The 14514-nt window shown below is 35.1% G+C and overlaps 1 protein-coding gene across 3 annotated transcripts in view; it reads right to left on the reverse strand.

Annotated features, from left to right (window-relative positions):
* Sarm (sterile alpha and armadillo motif) overlaps nucleotides 1–14514 on the reverse strand; it is a 77012-nt gene that overhangs the window by 22539 nt on the left and 39959 nt on the right. Inside the window, exons 1-2 of one of the 3 annotated variants that reach the window (XM_028317626.1) lie at nucleotides 12953–13459; nucleotides 4714–4764 (exon numbers count right to left, since the gene is read on the reverse strand). The exons of 1 other annotated variant lie outside the window; for it this stretch is intronic. In XM_028317626.1, coding sequence (XP_028173427.1) covers nucleotides 4714–4764; nucleotides 12953–13030 — 129 coding nt within the window. In that variant the 5' untranslated portion in view covers nucleotides 13031–13459. Of the gene's footprint in view, nucleotides 1–4713; nucleotides 4765–12952; nucleotides 13460–14514 lie in introns of those variants that run through there. One more of the 3 variants, XM_028317627.1, reaches the window with a different exon arrangement.

Genomic DNA, 14514 nt, shown 5'->3' on the forward strand with positions numbered 1-14514 from the left:
GGTGCCTAGTACAACGGTGAGTCACGCCACAGGGTTGCCAGGTTACGTGAAAAAAGCGGACTTGCCAGACAAACTGACGATTCTGGCTAACCTTATGTAAATAGTTTGTTAGATGGTAGAGTTTGAGAAGTGGTTTTGTTACTATTGTTGTAAGAGGAATTCTTAATATCAAAGTGTTATTGAATGGGCACAAAATGATGACTCCAAGTCACTGTCATGTTTTGTTTCGGGAATCAATTTTCTTTGCACGTATTTGTCCCATCGACAAAGTAATAATTTAATCAGCATAATGATTCTGCCACGTTTGAGTTAACTCTAGTTTTAAGACATTTTCTAAATGACAAGTCCGTCTTTAAGTAATAGCCTTGTCACCCTACCCAGACATCCTGCTTCTACCTTTGTACCACTTTCTCGAATATTAGCACGCATTCGAAAGCCTTTCCTCAGAAACACACTAAAGCGCATACAAAACAGTGCAGCCCACATTTCTTTTGTCACTTTATCAGCACTTTATGCATTTGTATCCAATCTTATCTAGGCATTCAGGGAATGCATACCCGGAATCACCTAAGCAATGTAAAACAACAATAAAACATTTCAGTGATTAGCGCATTCCGTGCCCGATAAACTATCATCTTTATTTAAATTGGTGATTCACTAGTTTGATCAACGATAAGATTTGAAATATTTCACAAAAAACATATAAGGTGAAGTCATCACATAGAGTTCGGATGGCGATCGCGTTGCATCATTTTAATCGATATTATTATCTATATCCTTCGGGAGGCAACACTTTTTTTGTATACGCAAAAGGCAACAGGGGTGACCAGTCACCCCACAAATATAATTTGAAATAAAATAGCTTTGTAATGAAAAATCAAACTTATTAATGATTAGATCTATTACTTTGTTTCGTTATAAAACTAAAAATGCTTTCATTTAACAGTTTATATATTTTTAATAAATTAATTTTTAACATAAAGCACAGTTACAGCAAATATCTTTTCGATTTTCAGGGCATGAGGGGGTAGTTGACATTTTATACGAGATGTCATAACTTTTTTGTTCAGTTTTCTTCGACACAGCACTCACCTTGCCTGCTTCTATAACTTTGGTGCACCCTCAGGAGGTCCCTCCCTAGTTCATATTTAGAATGCCATGTGTAATTGCTCTATAATTCTCGCATCTCTCGCAAGAGTTACTATATTTCGTCGAGGTGTTTAACTCCAAGGTGATGAAACCAAGAAGACCAAACATGTCTGTTCTTACATAGTAGCACATTTTGTTTGAATTGTGCTAGTAGAACGTCATCGTCGTAACAATTTTCGCTATTGGAAATAAAGTATTCCTCCTCCGACTGAACTGAGATTATCGTCTTCAATTTTAGAAATCTTATTATCATCTGAGCAGCGTTTATCATAGGAATTGACATCAGCAAGTCCATGAAAGTATTTTTCGATTTGATAATCCGAAAACAAAGCCATTTTTACTCCAAAACTAACCATTTACTTTAGCAACACGAAAAAATAAAGTATACGTAAAAGGCAACAGGGGTGATGAGTCACCCCAGCAGTGTCAAAATATCAAAAACATGAACCTAACGCGATATGTTGACGCATGCAACTGATAGCTCTCCCTCCAATTAGAGAATAGACCAAACGACAGAAAGACACAACAACTGACACTAAACGTATGAAGACTTTTTTGACCTAGTGGGGTGACTGGTCACCCCTGTTGCCTTCCGAAGGATATAATCGAGAAATTCCTTTGCTTTTCATTTCAAAAGTTACGGTATGATGACAAATGCTTGACCCCGATTCATTTATAGTTTTTTCTTTGTTTTGGTTACTAATCCACCTATATCCTCTGTGGTTCTTTGTTTTATATCATAAAAATCGTTGGGTCTGAGTTTTAAAGGGTCAGTGTAGTGCATTTTATGGAAATACAAAGTGTGGTCCTTCAAAAAGTATTTTTATGAGAATTTGTATCTTGCCGTAACACAGTTTTTACTTTTATGGGAGGTGAAGGATTTTAGCTGTTTACGTGCATTATGAAAGTTTTAGAAAGTTTTGTTATTGTTGTATTATTTTTAACTGACGTTTTTAAGTCTAGAACGACACTCTACATTTAATTTTATACTTAGATTTGAAATATTATAAACTTTTGTCTTTTGCAGTTTACTTAAAAAGAGGGTATAAAAAAACATAAATCTTGTGTTGTGACTTGTTTTAATCTAAGGTTGTGACACATAGGCCTGTTTACCGAAAGTCTACAAGTGGGTATGGTGATCTCAATAGAAAATCCCCTGTTTCCTCCCAGATACGTTTGAAATGTTTGTGTTAGACTAAGCCCCATGAACAAGTCTGAAAGATAAGATGCACAGATAATTCTGCAGGCGAATATATCGAAAATATACGGAAAATGTACTTAGAGTTACAATCATGTAAGTACGAGTACATTTTCAAACCACTAGAATGGTTATGTAGCTTTTTATGCTTACTTTGCGGTAAGACTTAATGACGTATCATGATCATTAGTTTTTCGCGATGGGAAAAAATATGAAAAGAGCCGAGTTTATAGTTAATTATATTTTTGTCTAGATGTACTTATAGCTTGTCAAGTCCTACTCAATTTTAAACCGTTATGAGTATTCTTAGGCCCATTTAATGAAAACAAGTGAAAATCTATACTCCAGCATGTTTAAATTTAAGGCTTCTAATTATAAAAAACAACAAATAAAACTCTTATTGAGACTGAACTTTGAATCGAGTTTTGAGTCCTCGTATCTAATACGGGTCTTGAAATAATTAACTACCTGTATTGCACAGGCAAAAAACTTTTCGTGGAAATATACTGGAACTGGAAAATCCGAATACATTAATTAGCATAATGAGCAAAGAACAATGGCGACTCTCCTTTGAACAGTTTACTCGAGTAATGACATGAAATTGTTCCTTTGTTATTATCATGTTGAATATAGCGTGACCAAAAGACGAATATTGCGTGGTCAATCGATGCCCATCTTGGACGTCATTTTGGGTCTTTAACGGTTGTTTTGAAACAAAAGAAGATACAGAAAGAGTATGATTAGCAGTTTACGGATACGTAAATCAAAATCAAAATAATATCGTTCGTTTCAGCCAAATGACGTCAGTCCATTGCTGGACAAAAATCTCCCCATTTTCCCCAACGATCGGTCCTGCGGTGCCCGCATCCAGGCACTTCCAGCTACCTCCACCAGATCGTCGGTCCACCTAATTAGAGATTTTTTAGTAGCTACGTTATCCTTTTCCCCAAAGATTGCCCTTTAATGTGGGACAGAGACATAATACGTTACCTACTTCTGATAAAAACAACTGCAAACTCATTATGCCTTACAACGTAATTGAACACGTTTAACCTCAGTCCGAGGTACATTGAATCATTAACATAGATAGGCTTTTGTTTGTTCGGTACTAATACAACAGCTATAAATATCCGTCTGAAGTCAAGATAATGCTTGTATGTAGATTTCCTTTGGAATTTCAACGACTATTATTATCAGACATCAATATGAAGGACGTTGTCACACGTTTATATTGTCGTGTAGATTATTAATATTTAAAATACCTAGTGAATACACACAACAGAGACATTTTTTAAGCATCTATTCTAAAACTTAGTCCGTATGATTACTAAAAATATAATGTATAGTTTATGAAGTATTACCTACATAATATGTTACAACAGTTACATAGAGCATTGTATAACTAAGGTTCCCCGCTTATTCGTTAGTCGTCCTTTCTTTTTACTAACTTTCCCGTGTAGCGCTAGTTAGTTATCAATTAAAACTCAACCATCAATATATCAATTCAAGAATTACGTTATTTTACCGTTCTACATTAACAGCCTTAAGCATGTCGTTTCCACAGAAACAGAAACATTCCTTTTGTGGACGATTGTTTGAATAGTGACGCACAGCGCAATAATAAAATGGTGCGGTAGCTCACTTCGGTGCCAATACAATAACAATGGCTGGTAATATTAGCTTTCCAATATGACAACTGGATGTAGAGTTACAATATTAGTGAATGGAAGCGAGAAATACAAGTGGAACAGAACTGTTAACTGTTTTTCTAATCTCTACAAAAGAGATTTTCTTTAGTATGTATTCTCTTGGATGAGAGCTTTCATCATCATCATTTCAGCCACAGGACGTCCATTGCTGAACATTATACTTAGGCCTCCCCCAATGATTTCCATAACGACTACTTGGCAGTGGCCTGCCTGGATGCAGGCCAGCGCCTTTATGAGGCCGTTGGTCCACCTTGTGGGAGGAGCTTTATAACTAAGCAAAGTCTGGACACGGAATTATACTAACTAATATTTTGTGAAGTTATTTACTTTAAAGTTAGTCAACCCAATAAATTGTTTATGCCATGGCGTATGTAAAGAGTTTTTAATCTTCAAAATATTAAACAACCATTTAACATCGTTTACAACTTTTCATGAGTCAATTATTTTGTTTTTGTCATAAGTAATATTGATTGATACTACACCAACATGCACATGCTATCATTCGACATGCTCAGTATGCTGTCAATAATATCGTTTACACCCAGACCTTAATAAAATCTAGTTTTGCTATTTATTTATTTAGTATTCTAGTATTTGTTACCTTATTAACTCTACATAAAGACTACCCGCCACCAAAGAGATGCAAAGCGGACATACCCATCGTGTGCTCTTCTGTGGCGATTCCAGCAGGGATTCCTCAGAACGTACCTGCAATGAAAAATATTTCATAAGTTTCACACGTCAGAGTACATTTTAAAATAATAAGGTAACGTATTATGTAGATCCAAACTCCAAGTACGTGAGATTTTTGGAAACTTAAAGTAAATAATGTACGTCTACTAAACCATTGGAAAAATATTACCCTTATCTAAGTAAGTTCATTAGTAATCTAAAGAAACATGGCAAATATAACTTTAATTAAGTAAAGGGATATTGTTTTAAACCTTTAGCCAGTACCAGAATTAATTATATCATGTTTTTTTTAAATCATGTAGCTTTGTCTAACAATAAACACCCACATTCACTTGAATTTATCCGTGAACGTGGCGCATACCTACAATTGCCGAAATATCATAATGGCAGAAATCCCGATATAATACAGCCCATTGGGAAACTCGTATGCTGGTAGACTGTAGATTGTATCAAAGGTTACTAAATATTTGCAAACTTATTTGTCAACTTATCAGGTAAAGAGCCAATCAAAACTGAGACGAATAACATAACTGTGTTTGTTCGAAAGATAAGCCTATTACATTACTTTAGACCTGTAAGGAAATTACGCCAATATACCTATCTATACTAATATTATAAAGCTGAAGTTGTGGAACATGACGCTCAACCACCATAAGGAGTTAAAGCATTTAATTTACACTTTTTTTTTTTTTNTGTTTATATATTTTATCTTTACTTAAGTATTACTTTATCTTTTTTGTTACTTTTACGTCATATCAAAAATTATGCCTATTGCGACTGGATATCCGTCAAAACATGACGCATTTTATTGCTAAAATGACAACGAGATAGCTAATTTTATGCGATACGAATGATACGATACATAAATAGCGTTAAATGTTACATAATTAAATTAAAAGAAAAAGATTTTTACGGGTACGACTTCAATGAAACAAAGTTTATAAAGTGTGACTTCAACAAAAATGTACACTGAGCAGTTGCCTTACACGCGAAAAGTCGCAACTTGCTCCGACCCAAAATATCTAGTGGTGCTCTTCGTGGACTAGGATAGGTGCTATTCATGCAGGTGCTATTAGGACTATCTGTCGTGGGTTGACGTCATTTATCGCCTGAGGTAGAGCCTCCCCCAGGGGGGCCAAGCAGGGGGGACAACAGGACTGCACCGGTAGAGCAGATACATGGAAAAATCGAACTCGATTTTTTCGAAGATTTGTTTCAGATGCCTTAATTTCTCAATGCAAAAAAAACCTTATTTAAATTTTTAAAAAAATACACTGATATTTTGTGAACTGTACCTACCAATCTATAAGAGTGCTGTGTAAATATCATTTGCCCGATTATACGTTTATAAGGAAACTAATAACTTTGCGTAGGACGTTTCGGTTGAACAAAAGTAACAAAACGGACATAATCATTGGAAGCGGCGATTATCAATTTTCACAGTTTGAATAAATGTCTTAAATTTCCTATTTTATTAGATTGTATTGTAAAACAACTTCGTTAGGAATTTAAAGGAGCCATTTTTGTATTCTTAATTGGTTCTCGGATTAAAGATTATTAAATCAATTTGTGGATTAATGTAGGTATAATATCTGCGATTTTGCATCGACCTGTCTGTCTCATTCATAATAATATGATATGATTCAGATAATGATTGTTTTGTAACCGTTGACTCATAGTTCGTTTACTAATAATAATTTAACTAATGAAGTTTTGGTAATGAAACGTGAATACTACCTATATTGATCAACAAAACGATTACAAATGGCAGGCTTATTGCTGTTATACAAGAATTATTTATGTTATTATACCGCTAATTACTATAATGATGTAAATCATAACGAATGCACCTTGTTTTTATATAATAACGAATTTTGATTACTAGCCATATAAAATTCAAAACAAATAAGCTGAATTTTATCAATCCAATCACCATTAATTACTAGTATAGTTGCAATAAATATTTTTGTTTTGACATTGAGAAATATTCTTCTTCGATTCTCAGCAACTAATCTAATTTACGATCAGTAATAAAGTACGTAGTATTTATTTATTTATTTAGGATTCATCTAGCCTTGATTACGTGAAACTTTGGTGCGAAAATAGGAAGGTATTGATTTAAAAGACAACCAAACTAAAAAAAAATTACAAACGCAGTTTTCGCGCAAAAACATATCATTTTCGTAAAAACAACTGAGGACGAAACTCAAATGGACCCAATTTCGTTTTAATTCCACTAATCAACCGTGTCACCTCTGTGCCCAGAGAAAATTAAAGATAACAGTAGGTGCTTACTTAAATTGTAACGCACCACGCGTCCCATCTGACCTCAGTACAGATTGATTAATCTAATAAAAAAGTAACAAGGAGTACGTACGTAAACATATTTTTCTGTATTCAGTTTGCCCTATTGTTTACGGTTCAGTGTACTGGCTGGAAATAAACCAGTGCAACTTTATGAGAAAAAAAGGTATTTAGGTATTAGCGTTTGTATTTTTAATTACATTTTCGAAAACAGATACAGTTCCTGGCACCATTTGTGCATTATTTACTGGCTGAAAATAAAATGTATGAAGAAAAAAAAATTGATGAAAAAACTATTTAAAATTGGAATTTAGAACGATTGAATTTAAAAAAATTTTAGAATGGATAGAGTCGCAATAAATATTTACTTTCTTAACTACCAACTTAATGAATGCATAATATTTATTATCATTTGTATTGCATTACCCGCCTATAAAAATGCAAATTTCTACCTGCTGAGTCACTCCACTAGCTTTGGTCCGCGGCTATGTCCACGTAGAATTTTTCTAACCCAGGAAAGTCTCTCACGATTCTATATTACAATATATTTATATTATTTATCCAGATGATTTTTGGTGGAATAGAAAATAATTTATTTACTAACAATATGTATAAAATTGGGAATCGTGTGCCTTGAATTTTGGATATTATTTACACCTAGCTTATAACAATTATGTATTGTAGATTAATTGTAAAATTGGGATTGGAAATTTTATTATTGACATGATTTCTTACTCTTGACAAAACATGAATCTGGACAACACTTAATTCAAAATATTATTAAATTAATTATTTCACTCGATATAAAATGTTTTTAATTGTATAGATTTAAATTGCTTCATGATATTTGCATGCAATATGTAATTGGCTGAGTAGGATAATGAGCTTTTTCCTGTACCTATTCTATCTGTACCTGTACCCTACTTAATGACAAATAAAATGTTTGAGTTTGAGTTTGTAGTTGATCAAAATTGAGAAATTCAAAGGAATCAATGGTTACTTATATGGCTATGCAAAAAGTAGCGTGGGTGGACATAAACTTTCGTGTCTTGTAAATTTTTCATTATTACTAAGAAAAAGGTCTTTGTGCTTGTTATTTTTACCACATTAAAGTCCGCTTTACTATGAACAAGTTAGAGTAATTTTATTCAGTTAAGAACAGAAATAGATTTGTTCTATTTTTCCATTACTAATTAAGACCTTTGGAAAATCAGCTAAGATCTAGACAGGATGGTAGCCAACTTTATCTAGATTCAAAATAATAGGCAAGTTACACAAACGCGTTCATTTGTCTGCGATGCACACGTGCGGAACCACTCACACTTGTGCCAAAAATATGTTGTCGAATATTACACATTTTGCAAACAAACCTAACTTCCAATGCAAACAAACTCAAAAGTTTTTACTGCTTTTATAAAATATCCAAATTAAAATGCTAACTCTACATTATTGATGTTAATATTTGAACACTCATTACAAATTAGTAGGTATGAGTTTAAAGAAGCTTTTGTTTGTTGAAAGTTATTTCACTTCCTTTCAAATCTATTTCTGCAGCTAAAGGTGGCTTATCTTCTCAGTACCCAGCAAACTCTACATAAAAATTAATTAAAATTCATCGGTCTACACTTAAAACTTTTAACGTACGGACGAACTTATTCCCACTTTCTTTCAAATCTCTTTTTCCAACAAAAGGCCTATATCCTCTTCCCAACTAGCCTACATCAAAATTCATTAAAATACAAAAGACGGACAAAGTTATTCGCATTGTACTTAATAAGTACTTATTCGAAGCACTCATTACATAGACCGCAAATGGCTAGCCATCAGTATCGCGCAGCGTGAGCACTTCAATCCAGACGGCGGCGTAGGCGCACTGCAAACGCGTTGTAAACTCAATAAGTGTCGTGTAGGCGGCCGGAAAACTGAGTACAGTCCACTTCCTACTTACGCGTCGAAAGGAAACGCTATTTTCGGAGCCCCAGCCGCTTCCTGCGAGGAAAGTCTGGATCGCAGACTTTGTCTCGTAACTTAATTGAGTCCAGTAACTATGCTCAGACCTTTTGCCTCTTTTGCCTTGTTGCCTCTTGAAAGCTTGTCTTTACTGTTTACTTATTTTGATATTGTGAATGGGTACCTATCAAGTTTCGTAGGTATAACAGAATGGGCTCAGGGAATCATTCCCTTCTATGATCTGAGGGCTAAACTCAGGGATTGAGGAGTTTAAATGTCAATATTTAGACCAATCTACAGGGCAGGATCTAAGGCCGATATTGAGTCTAGTTTTAAAGGTTGTTTTCTAATAGGGACTCAAAAGTCAACATTAAAGCCTGAGACAAGTGCTGTGTTTGATCTCTGTAGTTTTCTACTCGATAAAAAAGGTCAAGTGATTTCAATAAAATATTTGTTTTCCATTGCATTTAATAAAAATGCTCATATTACAATAACACGTTACGCTACGATAATACTTGTAGCAAGATAAACCAGCAACAACAAAACAATATGCATGCGAAAACAACAAAGTCGCAATAATCATTGTTCTCTGAACGTCATCATATTAGATTAGACGGTAACTTCAATTTAATTATTTTAATTAGAGATACATCAAGGCTGGGTTGCACGTTGCACCATCTTTCTTTAACTTTGACAAACGTCAAAAATCTGTCAAACTCCAGACAAAAAACACCGGTTATCGTTATAGTTACGGTCAAAGTCAGGTGGTACAACTCAACCTAAGAATTCGCTACTCACTTGAAACTGTCCATTGCGTATCAGATTTATGAATCTATCGCGACGTTCGACACGGAAACAGCTGTTAATAATCGCCTAGGGAAGTCGATTTGATAGGTTGATGCTATATTTTCCAATCATCACATACAAACGACTCCATAAATAGACAGTTTAACAGAAAAAGGCAATCCGGAAAGCAGATCTATGTAGTATAATATAGAACTAGATCGCAGTGTCTTTGCCCACAGTGCCATATTTTACTTTTAATTTGTTTTTCTCTTAGGGCATCTTGATGTTGTTTTTGTGTGGATTTTTTTCAAAAGTCCGTAAATATGATTTATTTATGAGGTTAAAGAACAGAAGGCAGACCGATAACGAATGTACCTGGCCAGACTGTAAATATTATGTTGTCTCTACAATCCTGTTTAATGTTCTACTATAAGGCATTGAGGCTGCCCGTTATTTCGATACTGAGAAGTTGTCAACTTATATTCCACAGTTAGAGGTTTTTTTCTGTTTTTTGGACATAATGCCAATTTTTCCGGCAATGTAACTATACCTAGTAAGAAGTTTCAATTCAATACTTAACTCTAATCATCATTGAAATTATAACGATCAAATTCTCACGGGGCTTGACCACTATAATCGTATGGGATCTCTCATGGAGATAGCCGGTGTAGTACATTCCTGCTGCATTCCAGGGCCCTTCCTCCTGGTCAGGGTTCCCATGCGTTTGAGTTTTTTCGGACATTTCAGGGCTGTCGGGGCCTTCAATCAAATGGCCCGTCGCGACAGCTTTTTGGTTTAGATGGAGAAGAAAATAACAAGTACATGACGATATTTGTTATTAACAAGTAAAATGAGCTTTGTTTTCTTAAGAAATTTTGCCGCATTTTTTTGACATTTTTGGGTGTTGACAGGACTTTTGAAATTGCATATGGTAACCCTACAGCACACCCGGTTCACGCACGCTGGCGCGCAGGGAATGCGCGGTTTGTCGCTTAGCGGAACACCCAGTTATGGATGAACATAAGCAATTTAGCTCTGACGCATTCCAGGTTTTTTACAAAAGAAGTAATAAGCTCCACAAAAAGGAGGAAAGTCAATGGACTTTGGAATGCGAGCATTGTAATAGATTGTTAATTTGATAGGTGTACGGTAATGCATAATTGAATAGTTATTCGTTACTCTATCATTCTCAAATGACTAGGTACCTAAGCCTCACGTGTGGTAGTTTATTTTGCCTGTTTTTGGTGAAAATCAGTAAGTTGCAATCAAATGCTACCCATCATCATCAATTCAGCATAGGTCTACCGTTAGATAGATCTCCCCAAAGAGCGCCAAAATAGTCTTCACTTTTTCTCTATCAATCTACACTATTTCTTAGGATTTTTGCGTCTGGGGATGGATGGTTGTTATGGGTGTTTTCATTGTAATAGACGTAGAGTAACAAACCCAAGAATAGAAGAAAAATAAATAGTTTAAAGTGAAACGAGAGAATATTAAAGACATAGTTTTCCAGGTAGGTAGAGACAAGACGACTACAAAATGTAGTAATCTTGTACTCATTCGTACTTAATTATATTTACGAGTACGTGTTAATTGCAAACTTGCAGTGATACGTTCCTTGCTAACCCGTTTAATAGCAACCCACTAAACTAATATTCGTAGTCAAGCGTCCATAATACTTGGTTAAGCAATTTAATATCAATTTATCTAAATTGCCCTCGTTGACTTGAATGACCGGCGCCGGTTCTGATTGGTTATTTACGAAAATGTATTCTAAAAAGATACATTTTTTTAGTTTAAATGCCCATTAGAAATTCACACGGCATATTATATTTTAGCTACTGCAGGCATATGCTACGGATGTTGCATATCAATAAGATAGCACATTATTTGATGGCAGCTAGATTTCTGATTTATTTATACAATTCTATTGCTATAGTCATCAAGATATGCGATTGAAATCAACACGACATCAATCATCATTGCCCATAAAAATAACATTATGCTTCGTTGATTCCGAGTCCTTTGATTCCTATCATCATTAGTTCTGCTCTCAGCCATGACCTATATAGAGGACTATTAATTATAATTTGTGCCATAAACAGGCATGCAAGCTAATGTGCAGTCGTAAAGCATTGCCGTATTGCGTTCGCGCAGCCTGATAACAGAAGCGGGCATATCAAACGAAATTACATTCATAGAGATTTATTTCTTGACGGCATAACAACAAGGCTTGGTTTCTTTTGCACTACGACTGCCCAGATGGAGGACGGTTTTACCCCTTAACCCATGCGTGATATAAGAAACCGGTCGTTAAGACCGAAGTGAAAAGACTAAAATTGTGCGCGGGCTTATTGTAGGTCACTGACAATATTGCACAGAAGACCTTGTGTGAAATAAGCCACACGGATGTAGTGAACAATATGAGAGTGAGAGTAACAGGATGCTGTGATGAAACTTCGGATGTGGTCGATCGTTGTTATTGGGGTTTTCCAAAGTTTAATCTTTGATGAGTGCTCATCAGATCCGGTTTAGCACTTTGTTTGCTCTACATCCATAAAAAAGCATGCTCTTGATTAATATGTCGACGAATCGTTCCAGGATAGTAATATTTTGGTTACAAATGTAGAGTTTGGATAGCATTCAAGTTGTATTATGTATCCTTGTAGAGGCGGAAATTGGGCTCTACTCGTATCTATCTGCCTGTGTATTATACAATAAAATATCTGATTTAAACCTCCGCAATATGCATTGCAAATAACTTCTTAATTAAAACTAGAAGTATATTCATTTACAAACAAAAAGGTATCAAATGTATGCAATTTAAATTTAAATTAACTCTACATTCATTCCACAGATGATACACTCATTCCTACCCGAATAAAAATAAGTTCGCAAAAGTGAAAATGCGCTATCTGAATATGCAAATGTCTTTTATTAATTAAATTAATTAATATACATTGCGTGTATACATATCTAGTACGTCACGTTTTACGTTTACATTAATCTATGTATTAATTTTAGAATGCCGTTTCCGTGTTGTAACAGACTGGAAATAAAGTTGTTTATCTATGTATTATAATTTTATTCATAACTTGAACGAAATTCGTTAAAGCTGTTGAGTTTTAGTATGTAAACAATGCGTTGCTATGCTAACTCTTACCTTCTTTGGGAAGAATATTTTCGGTTTTCCCGTGTATGTAGAGAACGAGGCCATGTTATCGACTTTGGTAACAACCATAATTTGACCAATAACACAACCGGCACCAATAAACACTAGCCAAAACGAACGGTATGCAAAACAAACAAGTGTTTCCTTGTGTACTCTAGAATTTTCGAATAGCGCGTGCACCTCTACATCAGTGAGAGTGATCTGATAGTAACGCTTCGTGATTACAATTGTTCGGCACGTATTGAGACCGCGATGAAACTTTTTGTACGGGTGGGTTTTCGTCGCAGTAAACTTTTAATCCTTGGACGCGCCACGTCACCAACGGCTGTGTCGGCACTGCACGCCCCTACACGCTTCGAAATGCGTCCGTTCACTGTATCTGACAATAATAATATTATGGCACTCATCAAGAACTCGCAGTCACATTTTAACCTCGCCGCGTAACCTCGCGAGCGGCGCGACGCACTCCGAACGCCGATTCTTTTCAAACTGAATTTCGTCACGACCGCACTGTTGCTTTTATCAATTCAGACTGCGTCTCCCCCCGCGGCTAGCCATCTCTTTCACACTGTATATTCGAGGAAAGTGACAGGGCATGCATCCATTCCACAGAACACACTGTTGAACCATCAAGGTTTATGTGTGCGTGTAACAAACCTAGTATGTGTAAGATGATGGCAGACGTTACGTACGTATGATAGGTGTTACGGTAATGCTAGGTAGAGCTTGTAGAACAGTCATAAGGTGAACCTCTACTGAAAAAAATGCGTTATGTCATTTATTGATAGGAGGTATCAGAATCGACAAGACGATTCGTATTAAATGTGAAGAGGAAGGAAGTAAAATTTGTGCATTGCCGAATATTTTTACTCTATATGACTCTACCTCTAGTATAATGCCACTTTAGTTGTAGATGTAGATTTCAGTGTATGTTCGTTCATGAGGGGAGACACAAAGGAAGATAAATCAGTTTAAATGTGCCATCGATGCTTTTACGAGTATGTTAGAATTTGACGGTATTCCTGAAGGGGAGAGTTTTCTAAATTGCATTTTTTCCGTCTACCCTACCACTTTATATGAATAACGATGGGGGCGAAGTTTGTTTTCATTTTCCTAATGCAATACTGAAACAATTTTTATGTGGTTTCAAAAACGTTTTCAGATATTATCTGAAACTATGAGCCATACATAAGGGCAATATTTAAAATACAACAAAATAAAATAAAACACCTTTAGATTACTTTTCAAAAGGAACTATTAGTTCTTATCTGAGTTATCTGTACATTTTCCGGGAAATCTATGAATGAAAACCTTTGAACAAAACAGTTGATTGCAATCGCCATATAGATAGGCAGGTAGATAATAGATAATAGAGAAGATCACAAAAGTGAAGAACAAAATAAATGTGATAACAATATCTGAAAAGGTATTCGTCATTTTGAAGAAGCAAAAATGTATGTTATCTAATTTCTATCATAATTTTCGGTTAAAATATCTGTAAAGTAGGTAGTCATGAAAATATAATGTTTTACTACCAAACTAAAGGACGTTTC

The sequence above is a fragment of the Ostrinia furnacalis genome, unplaced genomic scaffold, assembly GCF_004193835.3.
Source record: "Ostrinia furnacalis isolate ACB-3 unplaced genomic scaffold, ASM419383v2 OfSCF6389, whole genome shotgun sequence".
Lineage (NCBI taxonomy): Eukaryota > Metazoa > Arthropoda > Insecta > Lepidoptera > Crambidae > Ostrinia > Ostrinia furnacalis.